This window comes from Peromyscus californicus, unplaced genomic scaffold (genome assembly GCF_007827085.1).
Source record: "Peromyscus californicus insignis strain IS unplaced genomic scaffold, ASM782708v3 Scaffold_3__1_contigs__length_106647218, whole genome shotgun sequence".
NCBI lineage: Eukaryota > Metazoa > Chordata > Mammalia > Rodentia > Cricetidae > Peromyscus > Peromyscus californicus.
Window position 1 is genome coordinate 52047686 of NW_026294551.1, and position 22635 is coordinate 52070320.

General features: G+C 53.1%; 4 protein-coding genes and 1 long non-coding RNA gene across 12 annotated transcripts; 2 read left to right on the plus strand and 3 right to left on the minus strand.

Moving 5' to 3' along the window:
* Positions 1-133: 133 nt before the first annotated feature.
* Positions 134-5315, plus strand: Spag7 (sperm associated antigen 7). Its single transcript, XM_052756458.1, has 7 exons — positions 134-261; positions 3874-3941; positions 4159-4247; positions 4359-4443; positions 4558-4647; positions 4750-4906; positions 5003-5315. Exons 1-7 carry the CDS (start codon positions 177-179, stop codon positions 5110-5112), a joined length of 684 nt encoding a protein of 227 aa, XP_052612418.1. The 5' UTR covers positions 134-176; the 3' UTR covers positions 5113-5315.
* Positions 5316-5429: 114 nt separating this feature from the next.
* Positions 5430-13220, minus strand: Eno3 (enolase 3). 3 transcript variants are annotated; one of them, XM_052756445.1, is made up of 12 exons: positions 12757-13220; positions 11551-11637; positions 11173-11268; positions 11002-11060; positions 10780-10849; positions 10255-10388; positions 8249-8471; positions 7935-8132; positions 7537-7738; positions 7025-7133; positions 6831-6889; positions 6600-6750 (listed from the first exon to the last, which is right to left on the minus strand). In XM_052756445.1, the coding sequence occupies exons 1-12, from the start codon at positions 12881-12883 to the stop codon at positions 6681-6683; spliced, it is 1434 nt and encodes a 477-aa protein (XP_052612405.1). In that variant the 5' UTR covers positions 12884-13220; the 3' UTR covers positions 6600-6680. The 3 variants fall into 3 exon arrangements, with proteins under 3 accessions (XP_052612403.1, XP_052612404.1, XP_052612405.1); XM_052756443.1 differs by having other exon boundaries at positions 5430-6889; XM_052756444.1 differs by lacking the exon at positions 12757-13220 and adding an exon at positions 12257-12365 and having other exon boundaries at positions 5430-6889.
* Positions 13221-13939: 719 nt separating this feature from the next.
* On the minus strand, positions 13940-16710 carry LOC128121639 (uncharacterized). Its single transcript, XR_008222223.1, has 2 exons — positions 15351-16710; positions 13940-14268 (listed from the first exon to the last, which is right to left on the minus strand). It is a non-coding gene; the product is annotated as an uncharacterized LOC128121639 (long non-coding RNA).
* On the plus strand, positions 15031-17856 carry Pfn1 (profilin 1). The gene is made up of 3 exons (XM_052756461.1): positions 15031-15316; positions 16718-16910; positions 17504-17856. Exons 1-3 carry the CDS (start codon positions 15185-15187, stop codon positions 17599-17601), a joined length of 423 nt encoding a protein of 140 aa, XP_052612421.1. The 5' UTR covers positions 15031-15184; the 3' UTR covers positions 17602-17856.
* Positions 17857-18274: 418 nt separating this feature from the next.
* Positions 18275-22479, minus strand: Rnf167 (ring finger protein 167). 6 transcript variants are annotated; one of them, XM_052756449.1, is made up of 10 exons: positions 22378-22479; positions 21743-22242; positions 21503-21659; positions 20414-20487; positions 20185-20272; positions 19941-20031; positions 19641-19746; positions 19417-19510; positions 18823-18903; positions 18275-18754 (listed from the first exon to the last, which is right to left on the minus strand). In XM_052756449.1, the coding sequence occupies exons 2-10, from the start codon at positions 21824-21826 to the stop codon at positions 18456-18458; spliced, it is 1074 nt and encodes a 357-aa protein (XP_052612409.1). In that variant the 5' UTR covers positions 21827-22242; positions 22378-22479; the 3' UTR covers positions 18275-18455. The 6 variants fall into 6 exon arrangements, with proteins under 6 accessions (XP_052612409.1, XP_052612410.1, XP_052612408.1 ...); XM_052756450.1 differs by lacking the exon at positions 22378-22479 and having other exon boundaries at positions 20362-20487; positions 21579-21659; positions 21743-22371; XM_052756448.1 differs by lacking the exon at positions 22378-22479 and having other exon boundaries at positions 21743-22371.
* Positions 22480-22635: the final 156 nt, after the last annotated feature.

The following is a 22635-nucleotide window of genomic DNA, read 5'->3' on the forward strand; positions in this document are numbered from 1 at the left end:
TGTGTCTGCTGGGGGCGGGGCGGGAAGATCGCCACGCAAGTCCGCCGGCCTGGGCTCGCTGCCTTAAGCGGGGCGGGGCGGGGCAGCGCGGTTTTTCGCTGCCGACGTGTTTCCGGCCTTAAAGGCATTTCGCCCTTCCCTTTAAGACGCACCGCCCCCTCTCAGTTATTCCCAAGATGGCGGACCTGCTGGGCTCCATCCTGAGCTCCATGGAGAAGCCACCCAGCCTCGGTGACCAGGAGAGTCGGCGCAAGGCCCGAGGTGAGGATCCCAAATTCACAACCGCGTATCTTAGCCCGGTTCTTGGGACCACACCCTCCCCCCTTTGAACAATGCCACCTCCTGCCCTAGAAGACCCCTCACAGGCCACTTTCGAGACCCTCAGAGTCCTTAAAAGGCCTGCCGGCCCGCCCGCTGCTCTTTACAGGCAATGATTGGCTACCTCAGTCTGTCTCCTGCCTCCTGCCTCTTCTTCCTAGCCTGGCCTTCTGCAGTCCTTGTTTGCGATTGGCCCACGGGCCCGCCTGTCTGCTGTTGGCGAGCTCTGATTAGTAGGGCGCTTTCTTCCGATTGGAGGATGTCGTATCCCTCGCCTAGGTCCCGCGTACCTCCAGTTCCATTCCGATTAGCTTTAGGGCACGCCCACCCACAATCTGTTCCCCTCTATTGGCTAGCTCAACTTCCAGCTCTTAAGTGTAGTTTCCCCTTCCCTCTGACCTCCCTCAACCTCAGCACCTCCCATTGGTTAGCTGGGTCCTCCTTTCTCTGTGCCCCTCCTCCTCCTCGAGTTAACCCAGTCCCTCATACCTCCGTTCAACAGCCCCTTCCTAACTATATCCTTAAATTCCTGTGCTGTCCAACCGGATCGTGATGTTGATTGGAGGGATGAGAATGGCCCGCAGGTTCTGATTCGCTCGTGGCCCCCCCTGTGCTGAGTATGAGCAGCTAACCAGAAAGCTTGCTGGAGTTTGGCAGCGTTGGTAGGGCGCGGCCCCAAGAGGCCTACTCAGTGTTGGCTCACGCTCTGGCAGAGGAAGGACAGCCTTCGGTTCACCCAGCTCCCAACCATGTGGGCCCTGACCATGGACCTGCTCCCCATCTACCCAAAGGAGGCAGGACAGGCAGGATGCCTTCAAAATGTTCAAGAACTGTTAAATGTCCGTAGTCCCTTATTTACAAAACTTGTGGAGCCAATGATACCCATCAGGAAGGTTACAGACTGTGTCTGAGATGTTTACTAATGATCATAAAGAAATTTAATAACCAATTAAGTGCTTTGAGAGAAATCTATATGTAAGAGAGATTAACTGGGGGGTCCCAAGCTTATCTGAAATGAGCTGAGCACCGAAAAATAGGTAATTCAGTGAAGAGAATGGATTCTTTTCGGAAGCTCCAGGAAAGCAGAGCTTAATAGGAAACAGGAGTTGAAATTACTTGTGTTCAGATGAGTGACAGAAGAGTACTCACATCAGCTAACAGAGTAGGGGTCTTCAGCCACTTGCCTGGGGTCTCAGGTTACTAAGTAGCCCAATTTGGAACCCAGTCGTGACTTTTTAGTCACGTTCTTAGCCTGTGTTCTTGAGCACAATCTTAATCCATCTCCCAAGATGCAGAAAAGCCTGGAAAACCAATTAGGAAACAGTGAACGGTCAAGACAGTGAAGTCAGAGAGATGAGAACCTCAAGTCTGTCAGACTCTGGTCGCTGAAGTACAACTGGACGGGAGGTGAACAGGGTCCCTGCCCTCCAGCAGCTCATAGCCTGGAAGGAGAGATGAGGGAAAACAGAACAAAAAAACCATGCATGTCTTTATCAGAGAATGTGCTTGGAGCCTGCAGGAAGAAGTCTTGACTCATGGTGAGAAATTGGTGTTTGCAAGAGAAGGAAAAGCATTCCACCCAGAAGGGACAACATGTACGAAGGCATGACGTGCCTAGGAAGTCGGAAGAGGTTCATTGCCACTCTGGGGACTCCAGCCCTGTGGAAGAAGCGAGCCTAGGGTTTTGAAATACCAAAAGAAAGAAGGGGCATTTCAAGCTGAGGACCAGGAGGAAGACACATGTGCCAAATCACAAGAGGCAGTAAACTCCTATCATAGAAGACAGGATAAGGGACCAGGTTAAAAGTAGTCTGAGGGCTGGGAATGTTGCTTCAGTCAGTGGTAGAACACTTGCTTAGCATGTGAAAGACCCTAACTTCAAGCCTCAATACCACATCAGTCAATCCTAGGCTAGTGTGGTGGGTCTGTAAGTTTGAGGCCAGCCTGGACACTGTAGTGAGTTTCAGGTCAGCCTGGGATATAGAGTGAGATCCAGTCTCAAAGTTATGGGTAGGGAGAGAAGGCAGGCCGGCAGGCAGGTAGGCAGGCACTGCTCATCTTTAGGTGCAAGACCCTGAGTTCAGTCTTCAGCATTCCCCTTTTAAAAAGTTGCACCTGCCCACTAAGGCAGAGGGGATGATCTGGTACAAAGGCAGGGTCTGAGGAAGGGGAGGGGCATTCAGTAAGAGAGGAGAGTTTATTTAACTATCTTTGGACACCTATACCCCCCAAAGAAAAGTGATGTCTTAGGGTTCCTGTTGTGTGATAAAAACAACATGACTAAAGCACATAATGGGCATTCTAGCCCAAAGTTCCAAATTTCTTCTATAGTCCCTCTGTACCACCTCACACACCTCCCAAAAAAAACATGGCCATGGCCAGGGCTATCACAACAATAGTCCACTCTCTGGTACCAGTTTCTGTCTTTGTTAGAGTTTCTATTGCTGTGATAAAACACAACTTGACCAAAAGCAACTTGGGGAGGAAAAGGTTCGTTTCAGCTTACCGTTCCACGTCACAGTCCGTCATCGAAGGAAGTCAGGGCAGGAACTGAAGCCGTGGAGTGCTACTTACTGGCTTGCCAACCTGCTTTCCTATACACCAAGACCACCTGCTCAGGAGTGGCACCACCCACAGTGGGCTGCCCCCCCCCAATCATTAATAAAGACATTTTCCCACACATAGACTTGACTACAGGCTAGTCTTACGGAGGCATGTTCTCTTATTACGGTTCCTTCATCTTAGATAACTCTGCTTTGTGTCAAGTTGACAAAATAACAAAACAAAAACAGAACAGGTGAGAAGGGCATCAGATGAGCCATTCCAGTGTCACCCTGACCTTAGAAGTTGTGGGGGGGGGGCACTATGACATAGAGGGACTTTGCCGGGTGGTGGTGGTACACACCTTTAAACCCAGCACTCAGAAAGCAGAAACAGGCTGATCTCTGTGAGTTTGAAGCCCGCCTGGTCTACATAGAGAGTTTCAGGACAGTCAGGGCTACACAGAGAGAGACTGTCTCCAAAAGTTAAAAGCTGGTTGTAGGAGTGCATGCTTTTAATCTCAGTACTCCAGAAGCAGAAGCAGGCAGATGGCTGTGATTTTGAGACTAGCCTGATCTACATAGTGAGTTCCAGGGAGTGAAATGCTATCTCCAAAATAATAATTATATAGAGAGATGAAAATTAAATCATTTCCTCTTCCCCGACGCTGATGCTGTTCTCACTTCCTCCGATGCCTTAGTTCCTTCTAGACTCTGGGCATTGAGTGAATGCTAATTGGCTTTCTTGGAGGCTTGGTAAGTGGGGGTGATTCTAGTCTTTGTGGTCCCCAGCCACACTGAGCTCTGCTAGGGGAAAACTTGCAGCCATCTTGGTACTCTGGGGCTTAGCACGGTGTCAGGTTGTGGTATGGAGGAAACATCAGAGACTGCTTGGTGAGTCAGCAGTACCCTGCTGTCGGAGCACGGCCCTTCCCAGTGGCTGTCAGACCCTCTCTGGGGCCTGACCATCACTCTACCCAGGCTTCAGACCTCATGCTGCCCTTTCTCACCCTAGAGCAGGCTGCCCGCCTGAAGAAACTGCAAGAGCAAGACAAACAACACAAAGCGGAGTTTCGGAAAAGGGTGAGAACAACTGGAGAGGTCACAGGCGGCTTCGGAAGGACCTGCAGTAAGAGTTAGAAGATTGAGGACTTGGTTGTGTAGACAGTGCCTCCAGAGAGGTGGAACTAAAGCCAGCCGCGCGGGAGCTGGGAAAGCAGCGGGAGGTTTAAGAAGGCCGACGGCCCGAGTTTTGGGGGGACCTCTCATCTCATGTCCCCCTCCTTTTGTTTCTCCTAAGATGGAGAAAGAGGTGTCTGATTTCATCCAGGACAGTGCACAGATCAAGAAAAAGTTTCAGCCTATGAACAAAATAGAGAGGAGCATACTGTGAGTGTCTCTCGGCTTGGGGAGGCAAGAGATGGGTAGTGAAGGGACCTGAGGGAGCCAGTGGGGACTAGGCCTTACGGCTCACTGCGCTGTCTTCTGCCTCCTCCCCAGACATGACGTGGTGGAAGTGGCAGGCCTCACATCCTTCTCCTTTGGAGACGATGATGACTGTCGCTACGTCATGATCTTCAAAAAGGTGAAGGCTGGGCTCCTGCCTCTCCTCTCGGCCTGCCCCGCTACCTGAGGCGGGGGAGGAAGGAGATCACACTTAGATTTGGACCTCTGATTCTACCTTTCCCTTCATCCCCAGGAGTTTGCACCCTCAGATGAGGAGCTAGACTCCTACCGTCATGGAGAGGAGTGGGACCCCCAGAAGGCTGAGGAGAAACGGAAGCTAAAGGTGAGCTGTGCCTTGCAGGCTCTGGAGCCTGTAACCAGCCCCTGCAAGAGGCCAGCTGGGGTCAGGGCCTTGAGCACAGGTGCCCCACCTCTGTGCCCTTAGGAGCTGGCTCAGAAACAGGAGGAGGAAGCAGCCCAGCAGGGACCTGTGGTGGTGAGCCCTGCTAGCGACTACAAGGATAAGTATAGCCACCTTATTGGCAAAGGAGCAGCCAAAGATGCAGCCCACATGCTGCAAGCCAACAAGACCTATGGCTGTGGTGAGCCATGGTGGGAGCTGGGGAGGCATGACGTGAGCATGGTTGGGGGAGGGGAGTGGAGACTGAGGTCTTGCCCACTTTCCCCTCTGCTTCCAGTGCCTGTGGCCAACAAACGAGACACGCGCTCCATAGAAGAGGCCATGAATGAGATCCGAGCCAAGAAACGTCTGCGGCAGAGTGGGGAAGAGTTGCCAACTACCTCCTAGGCATCACACCCAACTCCCTTTGACCTCCAGCAAGGCAGGGGCATGGAGGAACAAGGCTGCTGCTATCAGGACCTATTCTGGAGCCCCCTTCTAAACTATGAGGTCCTACCAGCTGTCATTCAGGCTGGAGGAGAAGCAGGTGTTTATCACTGCTGTAACTTGGATGTTTGGTTGGTGCGTGTGTGTGCGTGTGTGTGTGTAAGAGTGCAAATGCATGGGTGGGTATTTAATCTGTATTATTCTCTATTATCCTTGGAACTTTCTTCCCCATGGGGCTGGGGTTACTTTACATTGAATAAACAGTTTGACCCAATGCTCTGATTTGCACATAGAAATGTGGATACTAGGTCCATAGGCAGAGAAGAGAATAATTTTAGATTGAACAGTATGAAGTTGCTGTTTGTATAAGCTAAAGATGGCCAATTATTAGCACTGTTATTGTGACTTTCAGGTTTATTTTTATTTATTTTGTGGTGCTAGATATTGAACTCTGGGCCTCGTGAATACTGGGCAAGCACTCTTATCACTAAGCTGGGATGGAGTTTTGGGTTTTTTTTAATTTATGTGTATGAGTATTTTACCTGCATGTAAAGGTGTGCACCATGTGCATGCCTGGTGCCTGTGGTGGTCAGAAGAGGGCATTGGAGCCCCTAGAACTGGAGTTACTGATAGTTGTGAGCCACCAGGTCAGTGCTGGGAGCTGAACCCTGGTGCTTGTAAGAGCAACAAGTGCCCTTAACCACTGAGCCATCTCTCCAGCCCCCTAAGCTTGGAATTTTGAGACAGGGTCTTATTACATAGTCCAAGCTGCCTTGAAATTTGTTATCCCTTCTCTACCTCCCAAGGCCTGAGATTATAGATGTGAGCTACCACGCCCAGCTAAGATACAGTATTTTAAGGCTGAAGCCAAATGGCCTGGCTTTGTGTCCTGGCCCTACCAGTTGCTAACTCTGCTGTGTTGAATAAGGAATATTTAACTCTTCGTGTCTTGGTTTCCTTGTGTGTGAAAATGGGACAAGAATGGTGTATGTCTGATAGGACTGTTTCAAGGCTTATGTAAGGCAATAACATCAAGTATTGTGAACACTTCCAGATCCTCACAAGCTCCACTGAAGTGGTAAATGATCTCATTATCATTTATCCTCACAAAGGACTCAGTCTGGCTGCATCCTGCTTCAGACCCCTCTCCTGCTGGGAGCATCAGGACCCTCAGTCCCTCTCCATCCACTTCTGACCACTCAGTCGCTGTCTCTCACTCCATAGACACCGCTCCAGCTCCTTTTCACATACAGAATTTGCTTTTTCTATCTTCATTCCAAAGTGTGAATTTCTCTTTTACATCCACCGAGCTTTCCAATTCCTCACTTCCTTGTCACAGCCTGTTACATGTCATTCTCTGTCTCTTCCTCCTGCCGCCTGTCCACTGCCTGTCCTTCCCAGCTAGCTAATCAGCCTTTCCCTCCTTCCTTCCAAGGAGCACACCGTGGTCTCGTTTGGCAGTGTTTATTTCAGGGAGAAGGGCTTGAAGGCCTGTGTCTGTTCTTTGGTGTCCCGGAGCCTCCAGCTTCTCATTTGGCCTTTGGATTACGGAACTTTCGTCCAGCGAAGACAGCTTTGTCTCCAAGAGCCTCCTCAATCCTATAATACAAAAATCAGAGCTGCTCCCTTCTAGCCCAGGAGCGCCTTCCTCTCCCCACAGGCTTCTGTACCCACTGTACCTCATAAGCTGGTTGTATTTGGCCAAACGCTCTGAACGACATGGGGCACCAGTCTTGATCTGAGGTGGGAAAGGGATTTGGAGGGGTTGGTTTGGGCCCCAAAGGAGCAGGCTGTAGTGGTATCCAACTCAGGTTGACACCAAGGTGATCCAAGAAACTCAGTTAGATCCTCGGTAGAGGGAAGCCCTGAGTACCTGTCCTGTGCAGAGTCCCACCACGAGGTCAGCAATGAAAGTGTCTTCAGTCTCCCCAGAGCGGTGGCTCACCATCACCCCCCAGCCATTAGACTGTGCCAGTTTGCAGCTGTGTGGGAAGAACATTTGGTGAGGCCTTATGTGACCTCCTCAGAAAGCCAGGGACAGGCAAGGCAGAGCTTTCCTTCCCTTTGTTTTGGGCAGTGGGCACTGCAGGGATGTAGTGCCTAAGTTCTCCGGGAAGCAGGAGAGGAAAGATTTCTGATCTTGGATTAGGGTGGCCAGAAGATGGTAGAGAGAAGAGCACAGTATGAGAGGGAGGTAACGGGACATGGCAGAGCCACAGGGGCAAGGTCTTGGGGACAAGCCAAGGGTTAGTCATAGCCTTGGGGTTAAGAGTGCTTGGGTGGGTCAGGTTCCCAGGGAAGGGTAGACGTATGGCAAGAACACGAGCAGTGCGTTGAGCTGCAGCTGAGGGTGGCCACTCTGAGCCTGAGTCAGGAGACACTCACGCCTGGATGGACTCTGTCACTGAGCCAATCTGGTTGACCTTCAGTAGCAGGCAATTGCAGGCCTTCTTCTCAACAGCCTGAGCGATCCTCTTGGGGTTGGTGACTGTAAGGTCATCTCCCACAATCTGGATGTCCACTCCAGAGAGGAATGAGGTCCATGTGGCCCAGTCATCCTGGTCAAAGGGGTCTTCAATGGAGACCACTGGTAGGGATGTGAGAGCAGAGTTGGGGTTAGAGACGGGGGTCTGGCGGAGGGATGACAAGAAGCAGGGGTTAAATGGAAGCGGCAGTGGAGCTAAGGATGGAAAGGGCTGGGATTGTGGCAAAGCCAAATAACTGAAACCCGTGTCAGGCAACTGCAGAAGGCAGGGCAGGAAAGAAGCACATGGAAACCTCACCGGGATAGTTCTTGATGAAGTTCTTGTACAGCTCCCCAAGCTTCTCCCCACTGATGTGCCGTGCAGGATCGTCAGGTGACTTGAAGTCCAGATCATACTTCCCATTGCGATAGAATTCAGATGCTGCCACATCCATGCCAATTACCACCTTGTCTGGGTAACCAGCTGCCTGAATGGCTGTCTTTAGCAGCTCCAGGGCTAGGAGAGGAGCAAGAAATAACCTGAGACTCCAATGTCCCCTGCATCTGCAGCCTCTCTTCCTCCCCACCTCATGGGGACCCAGGTGGTCTATGCCCCAGGATGTTCCCACTGACCCTCATTGTTCTCCAGGATGTTGGGTGCAAAGCCGCCCTCGTCCCCCACATTGGTGGCGTCCTTCCCATACTTGGCCTTGATGACCCCCTTGAGGTGGTGGTAGACCTCGGCGCCAATGCGCATGGCTTCTTTGAAGGAGCTGGCTCCCACTGGGAGGATCATGAACTCCTGCATAGCCAGCTTGTTTCCAGCATGAGAGCCCCCATTGATCACGTTGAAGGCCTGAGACAGGAGATGGTGCTCAGAACTGGGTGGCATGGGGGGTCAAAGGTGAGAGGGAACTGGAGGTGGGAGCTGGATTCCCTGCTTACTAGCTGAGTGGTTTAGGGTGCATAATTGTACTCAGGGCCTTTCCCTCATTTCTACAAAGTGGTTACAATGCCTACTTCCCTGTAGACTCTTCTGAAAATTAGGGGAAAATGAATATAAAGTGCTTAGTACATGCCTGATGTGTAACAATAATTTTATGGCATTCTAAATAAACTAGCTTGTTTCACTCTCAAACATCTCTATTAACTATACATTCTTACTAATTTCTTCTTTACGGACGAGGAAACTGAGGCACAGAGGTTCAATAACTTGCCTAAGATCACACAACTAGAAAACAGGCCAGAGGCCGAACCCAGCAGGTGTCTCTAGAGCCCAGGCTCTTTTTTTTTTTTTTTTTGGTTTTTCGAGACAGGGTTTCTCTGTGTAACAGGTCTGGCTGCCCTGGAACTTGCTTTGTAGGCCAGGCTGGCTTCGAACTCACAGAGATCCGCCTGCCTCTGCCTCCAGAGTGCTGGGATTACAGGCATGCACCACCACCATCCATGCTCTTAACACAATCTTCCTAGTAAGTAACAATAAATGGTGACGTTAAGTTCTACCCAGGCCATGCAGGGCTCCAAGGATGGAAGCGACTGGGGCAGTAAGGGAATGAAGAGAAGAACAGACGATGGACACACAGACAGAAAAGCTGGGCAATGGACACACAGACAGAAAAGCTGGGAATGTACACACGGACAGAAAAGCTGCGCAATGGACACACAGACAGAAAAGCTGGGCAATGGACACACAGACAGAAAAGCTGGGGAATGGACAGACAGAAAAGCTGCGCAATGGACAGACTGACAGGAAAGCTGGGGAATGGACACACAGACAGAAAAGCTGCGCAATGGACACACGGACAGAAAAGCTGGGGAATGGACACACGGACAGAAAAGCTGGGGAATGGACAGACTGAGCTCTCTGAAAACCTCAGCACTCTAGATGCTCAATGTGTTTATTATATAAGCTCAGCATATTTATTATATAGAGTTGAACAGAGAAGCAGGGTTATTGAATAAGTATAGACAAGGAGGTAGGGTTTATGGTATACAGCTGGACCCAGGGGACAGGGTTAAGGGATCTCAGTAAGGGCAGTCTCTGTAGGGGAGTGGTCTTCAGACCGTAAACATCCAAGGGGGAGGGAGTTATGGTGGACATACTATGTACACACTATCAACACTTGCACCTGGTCACCAAGGAAGACTTTGCCATTCCTCCTGGGTCTGAGGCTCTGGGGTCTTTGACAAGGCTGGTTCATGTCAACATACACATTCACCCAGGACTTCATACACTCAGGGCTTTCTCTGCACCCGACAAAACTCAGAGTTACTACTAAGAGGGCAGTGACTTTATACGGACTCAGAAGATACACAGAAATACTGAGATCCTCGCCCTGAGGATGCTTTCATATCTGACTAGGGGAATGGACTACAAAGACGGAATGAGGTCTAAGGAAGCAGCCTGAGCCTGGAATGTGAAGGGACTAAGGGGCCTGGCCAGGGAAGGGAACATCAAGAGGCTTAGCGTTAGATTGTGGGAAAGAGGGAGGGCGGGAGCACAGCACCAGAGAGATTTCATTTCAGGAAATGCTTCTTTGGAGCAGGATCTGCAAGGTAGATTTACCAGGGGGCTACTCACATTCCTGGCTGGGAAAGGGCAGCTGTCACAGGGATTTAGAAGGGACAACCACACTCACAGGCACAGGAAGTACGAGATCAGGATTCCCTGCAAGATCTGCGATGTGTCGGTAGAGAGGGACCCCTTTCTCAGCTGCTCCCGCCTTACACACAGCCAAGGACACACCCAGGATGGCATTGGCCCCAAACTTGGCTAGAGGGAGGCAACCAGGGAGAAGGATGACAGCTCCTACGGGTTTTGTGGTTAATTCCTTGAACATTCCCTCTGGTCACCCCAGGAAGAAGCTTCCTAAACCACTGGACATTAAGATTTCATTAACTCATCTCTTTCCCGGCCTGCAGACTTCTGGGAGTTCACCCCCTCCTCCCTGGGCCAACAGCTTCCCATGTTGTCTCCTGCCAGCCAGGCCTGGCAGGAGACAGGCATCAGGAAATGCCTGTGGAATGAATAAAGGGCTACCCAGCTTCGGTGTGCCCCAAGATGGGCCACAGGAACCACCCAGCCAGCTGTCCTCGGCCTCTCGCCCACCCTTGCCGCATGCCATGCCATGCCACACTCTCCCCATCTCTGGCGCCTCACGCACACTTATTCTCTGTCCCGTCCAGCTCAATCATAAATTTGTCAACTTTTTCTTGATCCACAACGCTTAGTTTCTGGAAGAGGCAGAGGTCGGATTTCTCAGGAGCCAGGTAATGTGCAGGATGAAGGACAGGTGAAAATATTGGGAGTGGGGTGCCTGGGGGGAGGCAGGGGTCACAGGGTCACAGGGTGGGGGTTGGGGGGGGAGCCGGCTCCTCCAACTCACCTTCTCCAGCAGTGCGGGGCCTAGGGTCTTGTTGATGTGCTCCACAGCCTTGAGCACTCCTGGAGGCCAGAGAACGGGTTCAGTTTTCTGAGGGGATTAAGCCTCTTCCTTATGGGGTCCTTGGCTTTGGGTTGGGGCCCTCTACTCTGTCCTGGGTTAGTCTTTGCTCACCTTTCCCCAGATAGCGGGATTTGTCTCCATCTCTTAGTTCCAGTGCTTCATAGATACCCGTGGAAGCGCCGCTGGGCACAGCTGCTCGGAATCGACCTGGGCAGGAGGAACTGGCAGATCAGAGGGAGCCCGTTCACAAGGGCCTGGGGGCACCTCCCTGGACCCAGGGACAGGAGAAAATACAGAGAAACTCCTGCGCCGCGCCGCCCCCCCCCCCCCCCCCCCCCAGCTTTAGAGCCAGGAGGAGAAGAGGGCCTGTGAAGGAGTCTGGGGAAAGGAACCTCTGACACAGGACAGGATGTAGTATAGAACCCTTGAGAAGGAGCAGGTGAGATTGGGGGTTTTCTGAGGCAAACCAATTCAACGGGCCTATATTACCCTTGGCGGTGTGCAGGTCCACCTCCACTGTGGGGTTGCCCCTGGAGTCCAGGATTTCTCGGGCAAAGATTTTTTGCATGGCCATGACTGCACCACAAAAGATGTGAGTGAGCAAGTGTGGACAGATGATCCCTTAAGGAACTAGAAATCCCTTGCCCTTTTAAGAGTCTTCTCCACCCCAAGAAGGCAGGTGCTGGAGCTAAAAATACCCCATAAAAAGGTCATAGACCAAAGAGGCAGGCAGGCAGGCCGGCCCCCTCCCCCACCCTCCCCCACTCGGAACAGCTCTTGTTCCACCCTCCCATCCTGAAAATCAAGGGCTCACGACTTTATAACCCCAGAGGAAACCACTCCCTGAATACTCCACCAAGCTTATGCCTTCTTCTTCCACTTTTCTGATTAAGTACCTGCTTGTTGCATCTTCAAGCCCTCAAATCCTATCTGGTTCTCATCGTCCCATTCCCAAATCCTCCTAGACCCCCAATTCTCTGCCTGGCTTAATTGTCTTCTTTATCTGCTTCCCCATTCCTCAGCGTCTCTTTTCCTCTATCTGTCAGTATTCCAGTGTTTGCCTCAATCCTGCTTGCTCCAACCTGGCCACTCTCTTTCAAGCCCTCTAGTCCTAGGAAGAAAGAAGTCAAAACTTCCCTCACTTTTTCCAGCACCATCCCACACCTGCACACCAGGAACTGAAGTTCTAGCAAACCTGTGACGGCTTCCCTGGGACTTTGAATGAAGCTCCTCGTCTAGGTGGCAGCTGGGACAGTGTCAGCTCACCCCTTCTCAGGCTGGGCATTTATCTCCAAGCCACCCTGTCCCCCAGCCAGCCCCGCCTCTCTCATTCCACCCTCCTCCCCTCCACACCAGGCTGACAGCCAAATGCCCACTAGAGCCTCAAGCAGAAGCCTCTGGCCTGGGTACCCCTTTTCTCAAAAGTTAATGACTACCCCATACATGTTCTTTCTGTCCCCCAAATAAAAGTCTCTACTTTGAAGTCCACTCTTGGAGGGAGCAGGAGGGGGGGCTGCCGATAGGAGGGTCTCTCGCTCTCTCCCCTCCTTAACCTTACATTCCCTTTTTGCAAAGGTTAAAGAGGAACCAGTGCCCTTTAGGAAAGGCCAGGGGTAATCTGAGCCCTGCAGGCTGGCTGGGGAGGGGGCCTGGAAAAGGGGCTGCAAGACTGACATGCACACGTGCTCCACTCACTTGGAGGCAGGCGGTGCAGGCCACACAGTTGGGGGAAGGAATCAGTGATGCTGAGCAAGCTCTGTGGTCTAAAGTTGACACCCCTCCGCCATAGAAGGCGAGCGCTTTCACTTCTCAGGGTCCTCATAACGGCCACTTCGGCACCACTCCACCACCCTACCCTCTCTTGGCCAGCGAAGGGCGAGGAGAGAGGCCAGGAGACGAATATAGACGGGCCCTGAGCACCGACTGGCCCGGCGCCCGGCAGATAGTGCTGGGGCAGCACTTAGGGCCCAGCGTGAAAACTGGTGGTCAGGAGCCTTTTCCCCCACCGACCGACGGTTCGCGCTTCAGAGCTCAAGCCTTGCCTATCACAGAATGGTGTTCTATCACGAGTGGGGGGTGGGAAACCATGAATGGACTCTAGAAGGGGATGATGACACTGTGGCGGCCGCTCTGTCCATCCATCGGCAGCACTGCAGGAAGTGAGTCTCTGCGCTCGGTAACTTTCCACTGAGCGGGTCTCGGGCGTGAGTGGGGTCTGTCCCGCGCGCGCTCCGTGGAAGCCTGGCCGGCCGGCCGGCCGGCTGGTGTCCCAGGGCGCCTTGGCTTCTCACCCACCCGCCGGCGCTGCAGCGGGTGACTCACTGGGCGGCCGGCTCTCCAGCGCCCCTCCCCGTCGGCGGCGGCGGCGGCCCTCCCCCTCGGGGTCGCCCTCCTCGCCTCCACCCTAGGGTCCCCACCTGCCGTCGCGTCCCAGTCCCGTCCCTCCCCCGCCCCCTTATCTCCTGCCGCTCCCTGTGGGACTTTTCCACCCGGGGCGGGGAGGCGCGCCGCCGCACCGGCCAGAGGTCAGGGGATGGCGGGCGTAGAGCGCCGCCACGTGCCCCAGCGCAGCCCCGCCCGGGACTCAGCCACGCGGCTGTCGAAGAACCGGGGCTCGGGGGCGTGGGGGAGCCAGGGTTTGGGGGGTGGACATCAGGGAGCCCAACAGGCCTCCAGAGACGCAGCGAACTCGGTCCTTAACACCAGGAGGGGCTTCAAACCCTGGCGCCCCTCCTCCGGGGGACCGGAAGCAGCCGAGCCCCTCGGCGGCGAGGGTCCCGAGTGACTCATTTACTCCCGCCAGCCTCACCGGCCTGCCGTCCCCGCCTCCCGCCCCAGCCCAGCCCCCAGGGCGGCTAGTGAGCCGAACGCACACAAGTACTTAGCAAAAGTTTTAGGGGGGGGGGGGGGGGAGAAAAGCCCGATGGGCCCAACGTAGAGGGGACTTTCCCCTTCTTGTAAAAGTTGCCATCCTTGGGACTTTAGTATTCTTCCGCCTTGAAAAGAGTCCCGCCCGTGTCACCCGGCTGGCGCCCCTGTTCAGTGACCTCTGTAGAGAGGGTTCAGGAGTAGGGCGAGGCTCTGAGCTGGAGCGGATCCAGCGAAGGAATGATTCCCCTAGAATGTAGGGATGCACTCGAGCGAGCCCGGCGTGTGCGTCTCCGGCAGACAGTTGGGACAGGTGCCCTGGGTTGGGGACCTTTACCACTGGAAAGGACCGGAGTGTGCGATCAAATTTAGTTTTGCTCCCTTGTCGTCTAAATAAAAAAAAAAATTCAAAGTGGATGGAGTAGGCAGCAGCGCACAGGCCAGGGCCTCTGCCCGCTTCGCCTGGTGGGGGGGGGGGGGGACACACGCGTCTTCCCTCCGAGGAAGGTCCAGATCGGTGCCGCCGCCGGGCGCGCGCTCGCGCCGCCAGCCGCTAGCCCCAACCGCCCCACGCGCTGTCTTCTCCCGGCCCCGGCGCAGGCGCGGGCGCACGCGCCGCCGCCGCCGCCGCCGCCCGCCGTTCCTTCCCTCCCGCGGAGGTGGGGGTGTGTGTGAGTGTGTGGGGGAATCATTCGGTTTAACCCTGGGTTCCCCGCACCCACTTGAATGTGCTCAACCTTACTAATTTTCCTCCTTTTTCTCTCCCGTCTCCCTCCGGCTTCCTCCTTTTATGCCGAAGGGGTTTGTATTCAGTATGAATTGGAGCGAGCCCTAACCTAAACCTCGCTCCTGCCACCGTCGCCACCACCACCACCACCACCACGCCAGCCTTTTGCACGGCTTTCCATCGAACTCGGCAAATTTTGCAAAAGCGGGGGGGGGTGGGGGTGGGGGGGGAGGGCTTTTTAAAATTGCATTTGCAAAAGTTCGCTATCTGGCCAGGCCGGGGAGGGGGGGGGTGTGTGTGGAGGGAGGGAATGGGGAGCAGGCCCCGCCCCGCCGCCCTTTGCAAATAAAAATCTAGGGGGGGGGGGGAGGAGCAGGAAGTGGCGGTGCGAGGGCTGCTGCACAGCTAACAGAGCCGCGTTCCGGACGGCAGCGCGTGCCCCGAGCTCTCTGCCTCCCCCCGCCCGCCAGCCCGAGCCCAGCCCGCGGCCCCAGCAGCAGCCCGCAGAGCAGCCCCAGCAGCAGCGCCATGGCCGGGTGGAACGCCTACATCGACAGCCTCATGGCGGACGGGACCTGTCAGGACGCGGCCATCGTAGGCTACAAGGACTCGCCCTCCGTCTGGGCCGCCGTCCCCGGGAAGACCTTCGTTAGCATTACGGTACTGCGAGCCTTGTGCGGTCCGGGGCAATGACGGGGCTTAGACCCTCGGGGAGAGGCTTGGGTGGGGGCGGGCGCAGTCTAGCGAAGGCAGCGAGAGGCCGGGATCTGGTCCCTCTGCCTGGAAGCGGCGCGAACGGCGGCTGCATGGATCTAGGTTCCCTCGGTTGCCCCCCGAGCCCTACGCTCCGCGGCGGCGGCGGCGGCGGCGGCGCCCATCCCGCCCGCCACCCCGCTTTCTGCGACGGGGCGTTACATCCGGGGCACAGGGCGGGGAGGGGCGCGCCGCCCGGTGCGGCGGCCCACTTCCGCCTCCTCCAGGGCGGGGCAGGCACGCGCTGCGTTTTGGCCTGGGCTTGTGATTGATAAGGGGGCTCGGGGAGCCTCGGCTCCCCTCTGGGCCGCCCGCTCGCGCTCCCTCCACCATTGTTTGCCTCTGCGCTGGTGGGAGCTGCAGGCGCGTGGCCTTGGGCCCTTGCCCGACCTCCGGGAGCTGCCTGCCCCTCCCAACTCCGTTAGAGAGGGCGAGGCCGCCACACACGCACTCACACACACCCCCCAATTCGGCACGTTAGCCTCAACATTCCTGTGAAGCCAAACCCGGAAGTCCCCCTCACCCTCCCTTCCCGCCATCCGGCCCGGCCTGGAGTAAGGGAACTTTGTGAGAAGTTCTGACACCGTAAAAGTGAAGGAATAAGGTTGCTGCTGTCCCCACCACCTTCCCTGGCCACACTGCCCGGAAGTGGGGAGGGGGAGCGGAAGTTCGGATGGGGGGGGAAGGGGATTTCCGGGCGGGAGGGTACCGGATATAGGGGTTTGGGGTTTAAGGGGGGAGAAGAAAGGTTCCCCGGAATGTCTAGACTCAAGACAGCCTAGTCCCCCAACCCTTAAAACTTTCTCAACTTTCCTAGAAAGCCCCCAGGGGTCGGCTTCCTCATCGTGGGGCGTAGATACCTGGACCTAAACTCTAGGTTACCGGGAGACCCAGGCGTCCGGGTTCCTAACAACGCCTGCAGAACCTTTGACCAAATAAGGACAAAGTTGCTTCTCCTCCTTCCCTGCCCCCTCCCTCACCCTCTCCGCTTCTGCTTTTCCTGAAGGACTGTTCTGAGCATCCAAAGGCTCCCCCTGGATCATTGATTGATTTTTGGTACCCAGGTTTTTCTCCCTTTGCTTTCCCTATTTAACATCAAGGCCTAAGTCTTTAGAGAAGTATTATTCCTTCTTCCTTGGTCCCATTTATTAGACCTTAGGATTATGATCTTTTTCTGCACCCCCCCCAAGTTTTGATGGTGTGTATGAAGCACATTCACCCCCAACTCCAGGATAAATAAGTGGATTCTTGGGAAACGAGTTAGCCGGTGCACTAACTTAATGAGGTGATTGATTCTGATTCTTCCAGCCAGCTGAGGTTGGTGTCCTGGTAGGCAAAGACCGGTCAAGTTTTTTCGTGAATGGGCTGACACTTGGGGGCCAGAAATGTTCTGTGATCCGGGACTCACTGCTGCAGGATGGGGAATTTACAATGGATCTTCGTACCAAGAGCACCGGAGGAGCCCCAACCTTCAATGTCACTGTCACCATGACTGCCAAGAGTAAGTTTCTGAGTTTGAATGGTTGGTTCTCAAGCTTTGAAATCCCTGATGTATCTTCTTTTGTTAATCGGTAGGGGGTTTTCTGTGGTTCCTCAATGTGAAGGTTGCAATACAGTATTTTACTCACGGTCTGCTGGATGTGGGAACCTTTGGGTTTTCTACCTCTGGCTCCCCATCTTGTAAAGGGACTAAATAACACTGCCTAAGTAAGTCCCTTCCTGCCTTAAGCTTTTTGAGATTAGTTTGCTTGGTGTAGGTTATTGGGATCTTAAGTCAGTGTTGGCTCTAATCTTGAGTCCTGTAAACTTTAGAGGTAGGAAGCTCATCCACAGCAGTTCCTAGCCATACAAGTCTACAGCCTGTGTGTGACCTCTACATTTTGCATTTTCTTCACTAGTCTTTAAGCTAGATTTTTTTTTCTCCTTTGAAAAGCTCTATTGTTTTAGGGTGACTGACAGCCTGCCTGTGTGTGTTGGGGGGGTGGTTGGGAGGAATGAGGTTAGGTTACAGCCCCCAGGGCTGGACAGCTGCTGAACAGCTGGCAGGGTTGAATTGTGACACCTGGGTCCTAGCCTCCTTTCTCTTTCCTCCAGCGCTAGTCCTGCTGATGGGCAAAGAAGGTGTCCACGGTGGTTTGATCAACAAGAAATGTTATGAAATGGCCTCCCACCTGCGGCGTTCCCAGTACTGACCTCATCTGTCCCCTCCCCCACCGCTCCCTTCAGCTTTTGCACCCCTTCTTTCCATACACACACACACACCATTATTTTTTTGGGCCATTACCCCATTTCCCTTATTGCTGCCAAAACCACATGGGCCGGGGGCTGGGGCTGGACAGACAGATACCTCCCCTTACCCATACCCCCTCCTGTGTGTGTTTGGAAAAATTTTTTGGGTTTTTTTTTTTCTTTTTTTTTTTTCTGAATAAAAAAGATTCTACTAACAAGGTCCTGTGTGGTTTGCACTTGGGGTATTAGTTGGAGGCAGGCGCTGTGGCCCACCACCATTGAGCTTAGCTATTTGCTTCTTGGCTGTGTCCAGACTGAACCCTTTGCATTCCTTTCCTTTCTGCTTTTCAGCCCCCAAGACTAAGCATTCTTTCATGTGCCCAAGGCCCCTCTATAGTGGTATTTCCATTTCGGGCCCAGTTGAATGTGTATAATGGAACATAGCCATCTAGACCAGAGAATGGGTCCAAGCCTGCGGCTGAGGCAGGGCCACTTGAGTCATCCTGTGTAGGTGGGGCTCCCCCTCCCTGAGTCATAGCAAATGCAGCTGGGGCTGTCCCCCTGACAAGTTCATCTCATGAGGTGATTCTTTTTCCAGAATCTCACCTGTATAAAAATGATCTTACTCTTTCTTAGTCCACAAAAACAATTTTATTAACCCAAGAAGTAAAGACCATGTCCCTAAGGTTCCCAGCCACCTCAAAAGGATGAGGCCAGTTTGAGAACCTGGGGTGGAAATGTCCCCTATCCCTCAGCTTGTTAGACTGGAGGAAGAGTTTGTGCAAATAGATCACCAGAGGTCCCAAGTGTGGGAGTTTCAGGCCAGGGCAGCAGATGAAGGGGAGGGTGGGGGGTCTGTAGAGGGCCCAGGAAAGACCAGGGGTGCTGGGGCTAGAGATCCAAAGGAGGTGGGAAGAGTAGGGCTGGAGCCCAGGAGTGGGGTCCACTCTGAAGCAGGTTGGTCCCTTGGCTCCCCTTCCTCATCGCCTTCCTCTTGCCCTTGAGTTTCTTCCTCCTGCTCCTCATCCCCAGGACCCCGATGGACAGGCTGTTTGCAGATGGGGCAAGTCTTCCGGGTCTGAGTGAGCCAGGGGTCCACACAGCGGCTGTGATAGGCTATGGAAAGGAATGTGTAAAGTACCTGGGCTCTGCAGGTAGGGCATAAGCAGAGGTAGTGGCCTCACCATGTGCACAAGGAAGTACCCGAAGCTTGTCCCCATCCTCATACTCATCCAGACAGATGGCACAGACATCATATTGATCTCCTGGGAGAAAGAAAGGATTCACTGAGCCATTCAGAACCAAGCCCAAGAGAGTTCATAGTGGAAGGCTAGAATTAAAACGTGTAAGAATTGTTTTCCCAAGCCAGTACAAGCTCTTAGGGCAGGCCACAGAAAAGCATGGGGCTAGAGGGGACAAGGAGAGATAAGGGAAGTGGGTTGGGGGGAGGGTAGGAGGGGAAAGCAGAAGTGGGAGGGACGAGGCTTCTGCTATAACCTTATATGGCACTGGAGGCTCCTGGGCTTAACCCAACTCCTCACCTGCAGTCTGAGTCCTCCCAGCTCCTTACATCTTTCCACTCTCCACACTCACACAAGGTCAAAATTTTTACTTGATCATCTTTGTTTTCTACTCCTGCTCTACCCTACCTCCTTTGTGGTTGGTTGTGTGTAAAAAAGCAGCAATGGTGGCATCTTCTAGCACCTCACCGCTTTTTGTGGCCCTGATCTACTGGGCTCAAAACTCCTTTAAGATGGGCTCTGTTCCCATGTCCTTACCCTTTTGATAGTCATGAGTAGGAATCTGTTTTAGTTGCTCTTTAGTAAGTCGGTTCCGCTGGAGCCGTTTCCGGTGCTGGATACAACGAACTATCTAGGGGTAAGGGAGAGTGGGCCAGGCTTAAGGAAATTAAAAAAAAAAAAAAAAGGAAAATCCAACAACCACTGCACTTCCCATCTCCAGACCCAGTCTGGCCTTGTAAGTTCTTCCCATAGCTACTCACCAGTACTGATCCCATGGCCAAAACCAGCAGTCCTATGATTCCAGTGAAAGGAATGAGATAATAGCCCAAGGGGAAGCTATTGTCTGGAACAAGAAGCACCCGCGCCCTGAGGAAACAAAGACAAGCCTCAAGCCAGGCAAAACCAGGTAACTGGATTGGGACAAGACATGGGTGAAGAGAAAGTTTAAAAAAAAAAGATGAAGAACTTGAGCCTGAGTGGATAGCGTAGTGAGGCTTGGGCTCCAGGCTGCCATCCATGGAAAGGGTGGGAGACAAGTGGGAAGAAAGCATATGTCCTACCCCTTCTCATAGACAAAAAGGGCGCGTAGGTACTCTGCACTTCTCTCTCCAATAAATACAGATGGGATCCAGATCTGCTGTTGGATTTCCTCTGCAGGGAACAGGATATTAGGGATTTAGCCTTCCACACAATTTCTGGAACTGGCATTTGACACTTTTGCCCGTCCCACCTAAAGAACTGGCCTCTTTAGGCCTTTAGTCCTCCTACTTGAAAACCCAGCAGTGCAGATGTCCCCAGCCTTACCACTGTTCCACACCATGTTCAGAAGCTCATTGGAATTGACATTGTGTACCACAGCTGCACCATACCCAGCTTTCTGGGCATTTAGGACCTAGAGAGACAGCAGGGACAGGAGTCATAAACCGTGCCTCTCCTGTGTCATTTACCTTGTTTACCAACTCCCATTCCACATTTAGCAACCTTGAGGTCAAAGTTGCAGTCGAATCTTCGAAGCAGTGCAATAAAGACTGACCCATTGACCGGGGCTGAGGGTGGTGGGGCAATGGGACTGCAGGCATTTTCTGGGTGGGCCTCCACAAGGAACCCCTGAGGGAGAAAAGCAAACAGTGAATTTTCCATCTTTACATTCTGCCTCCCACAGAGCCTATCCAGCACAATGCTACACACACACTGGATTCTGCAGCTCTACTCTCGGTACTCATTCTTGAGGTCTCAGCATCCCACCCAAATCAGAGACTACATTTCAGGCATCCATGGTAATGCATGCATTTAATCCCAGCACCTGGAAAGCAGAGGCAGGCAGGCAGGTCTTTTGAATGGACGCCAGCCTGGTCTACAAAGAGTTCAGGACAGCCAGGGTTACACAGAGAAACCTGTCTAAAAAAACCAAACAAAAAAGCAGAATCTACATCTCTTAGCTTCCCGAAGATGCACTTACAGTACAAAACATCCCTTTAGCAGAGGCTCCCTGAACTTCTCAAAATTCTAGGCTAGTTTAGTTCTGTTTTTTGTTTTTTTGTTTCCAACTTCCCACTAATAATAATACAGCCTGCTACTCATCCGTGTCATTTTCAAGTTTTTTCCCCCCACATTCGTCTTTCAAGTACATACAACACATTCAATTTGCTTCATTTTCCAATTATCTATCTTACAAACAACTGCTATCCATGGTCCAACTGAGTTCTTCCTATGTGGCAAGAATTTTATAATAACCTACTGCAGACATGCTTACCTCACTTACTAGTTAACATAACTTAGCTCTAAGCTAATTTCTATTACCCATTTTACTAAGAGTCCACAGCCATCCATACAAACAGTAAGCTCTAGAGACATTACTGATAAGCACCTGTTGGCTTGTTGCTTTTTTTTTTTTTTTTCATCTTAATTCACTCTTCAGTCTGCCTCTTATATTTGGGAGTTCTAGGACACTGCCTTCTACCTCTAGATTCTGGACTCTGCTTTGGACATGGTCATGTACTTAGGGTTTTTTTTTTGGGGGGGGGGGCTGTTGTTGGTGATTCAATCTTACTAAGGTAAGCACCCTACCACTGAGCTCTATCAACAGCCCAATGCATTCCGTTGCAACTCGACTATTTCCTACCTCCAGTTTGATCCAGAGCACGGCTACTCAACCCCTGCCCAGGATAGAGACTATAAGGAAATGGGGAGAGCATCACCTGGAGTCCCTCCTCGCTCAGGGCAGCCCCAAATAGAGCTGGGAGGTCTGCAAAGTCCATGCTGGCATTGTGCTCCGAGGTCTGCAAACAAAATAGTCCATGTTTCTCTCTTCAGCCTGAAACCCCTTCTCAGCACCCTTCCCCCATCCGACCCTTAGACTCACCGCTCGAATAAGCCCTCGGATAGGGGATGCTCCCCACAGCACAGTAGCCACAACAACAGGAAGCGGGAAGGCCGCAGGGTGCATGGCAGCGGGAGGGGTAAGGCTGAAGAGGTCGCGTCCTGATAGCAGGAGCAGAAGCCGAGTTCTGCGCCCTCTCTGCCTCTCCTTCAGGATCCCAGGGGTCCAACCACCCCCAGGTCCCACTTTCTCAGCTACATGGGGGCGTCAGGGAAGGAACTCCGACTACTCGGGAAGTGAGGTATGAAACCAGCTTAGTGGAGCTGGGAGGGAGACAATGTAGCTTTCTCTGGTGCAGAAATAAAACGGAGAATAGAAACGAAGGCAAATAAGTAACAGAAAAACTTAAGGAAGGGTGGGGGAATCTCAAAGAGGTGGGACTTCCGGCCGGGTAGGCCGTCTTCCGATCCCCCTGGAAAAGGGTTTCCGGTAAAGAAAGGCCGCTTCCAGTATTGGACGCTCAGGACGGAGGACTTCCGGTCCTAAAAGGCCGGTTGAAAGAAATGTTAGACATGGAGAGAGTTCCTGCGGAGATGGAGGGAGCTCCGATGCCCAGAAGACGACCTAATTGTTTTCCCCTCAGTGCCCGAGATCTTGGAGCTGCCCTGTTTACAAACCTCTCCTCCTTCTGGTCGCTGCGGTACCTTCAAGTATCGCGAGAGTGCTCACCACCACCCGGTCTCGCCTCTGAAATTATCGCGAGAGGTCTCCTAGCCCTAACTCGGCTGACTCACTCGCTCTCGCGAGATTTTCAAACAAACTAGTTTCCCGCGATTCCAATTCGGCAAGGGCGGGGGCTACACAGAGGCTTCCTAAGTCAGCCACGCCCCTTCTCTCACGCATCCTAGCCCCGCCTCATTCCCGGCCGCCTTTGC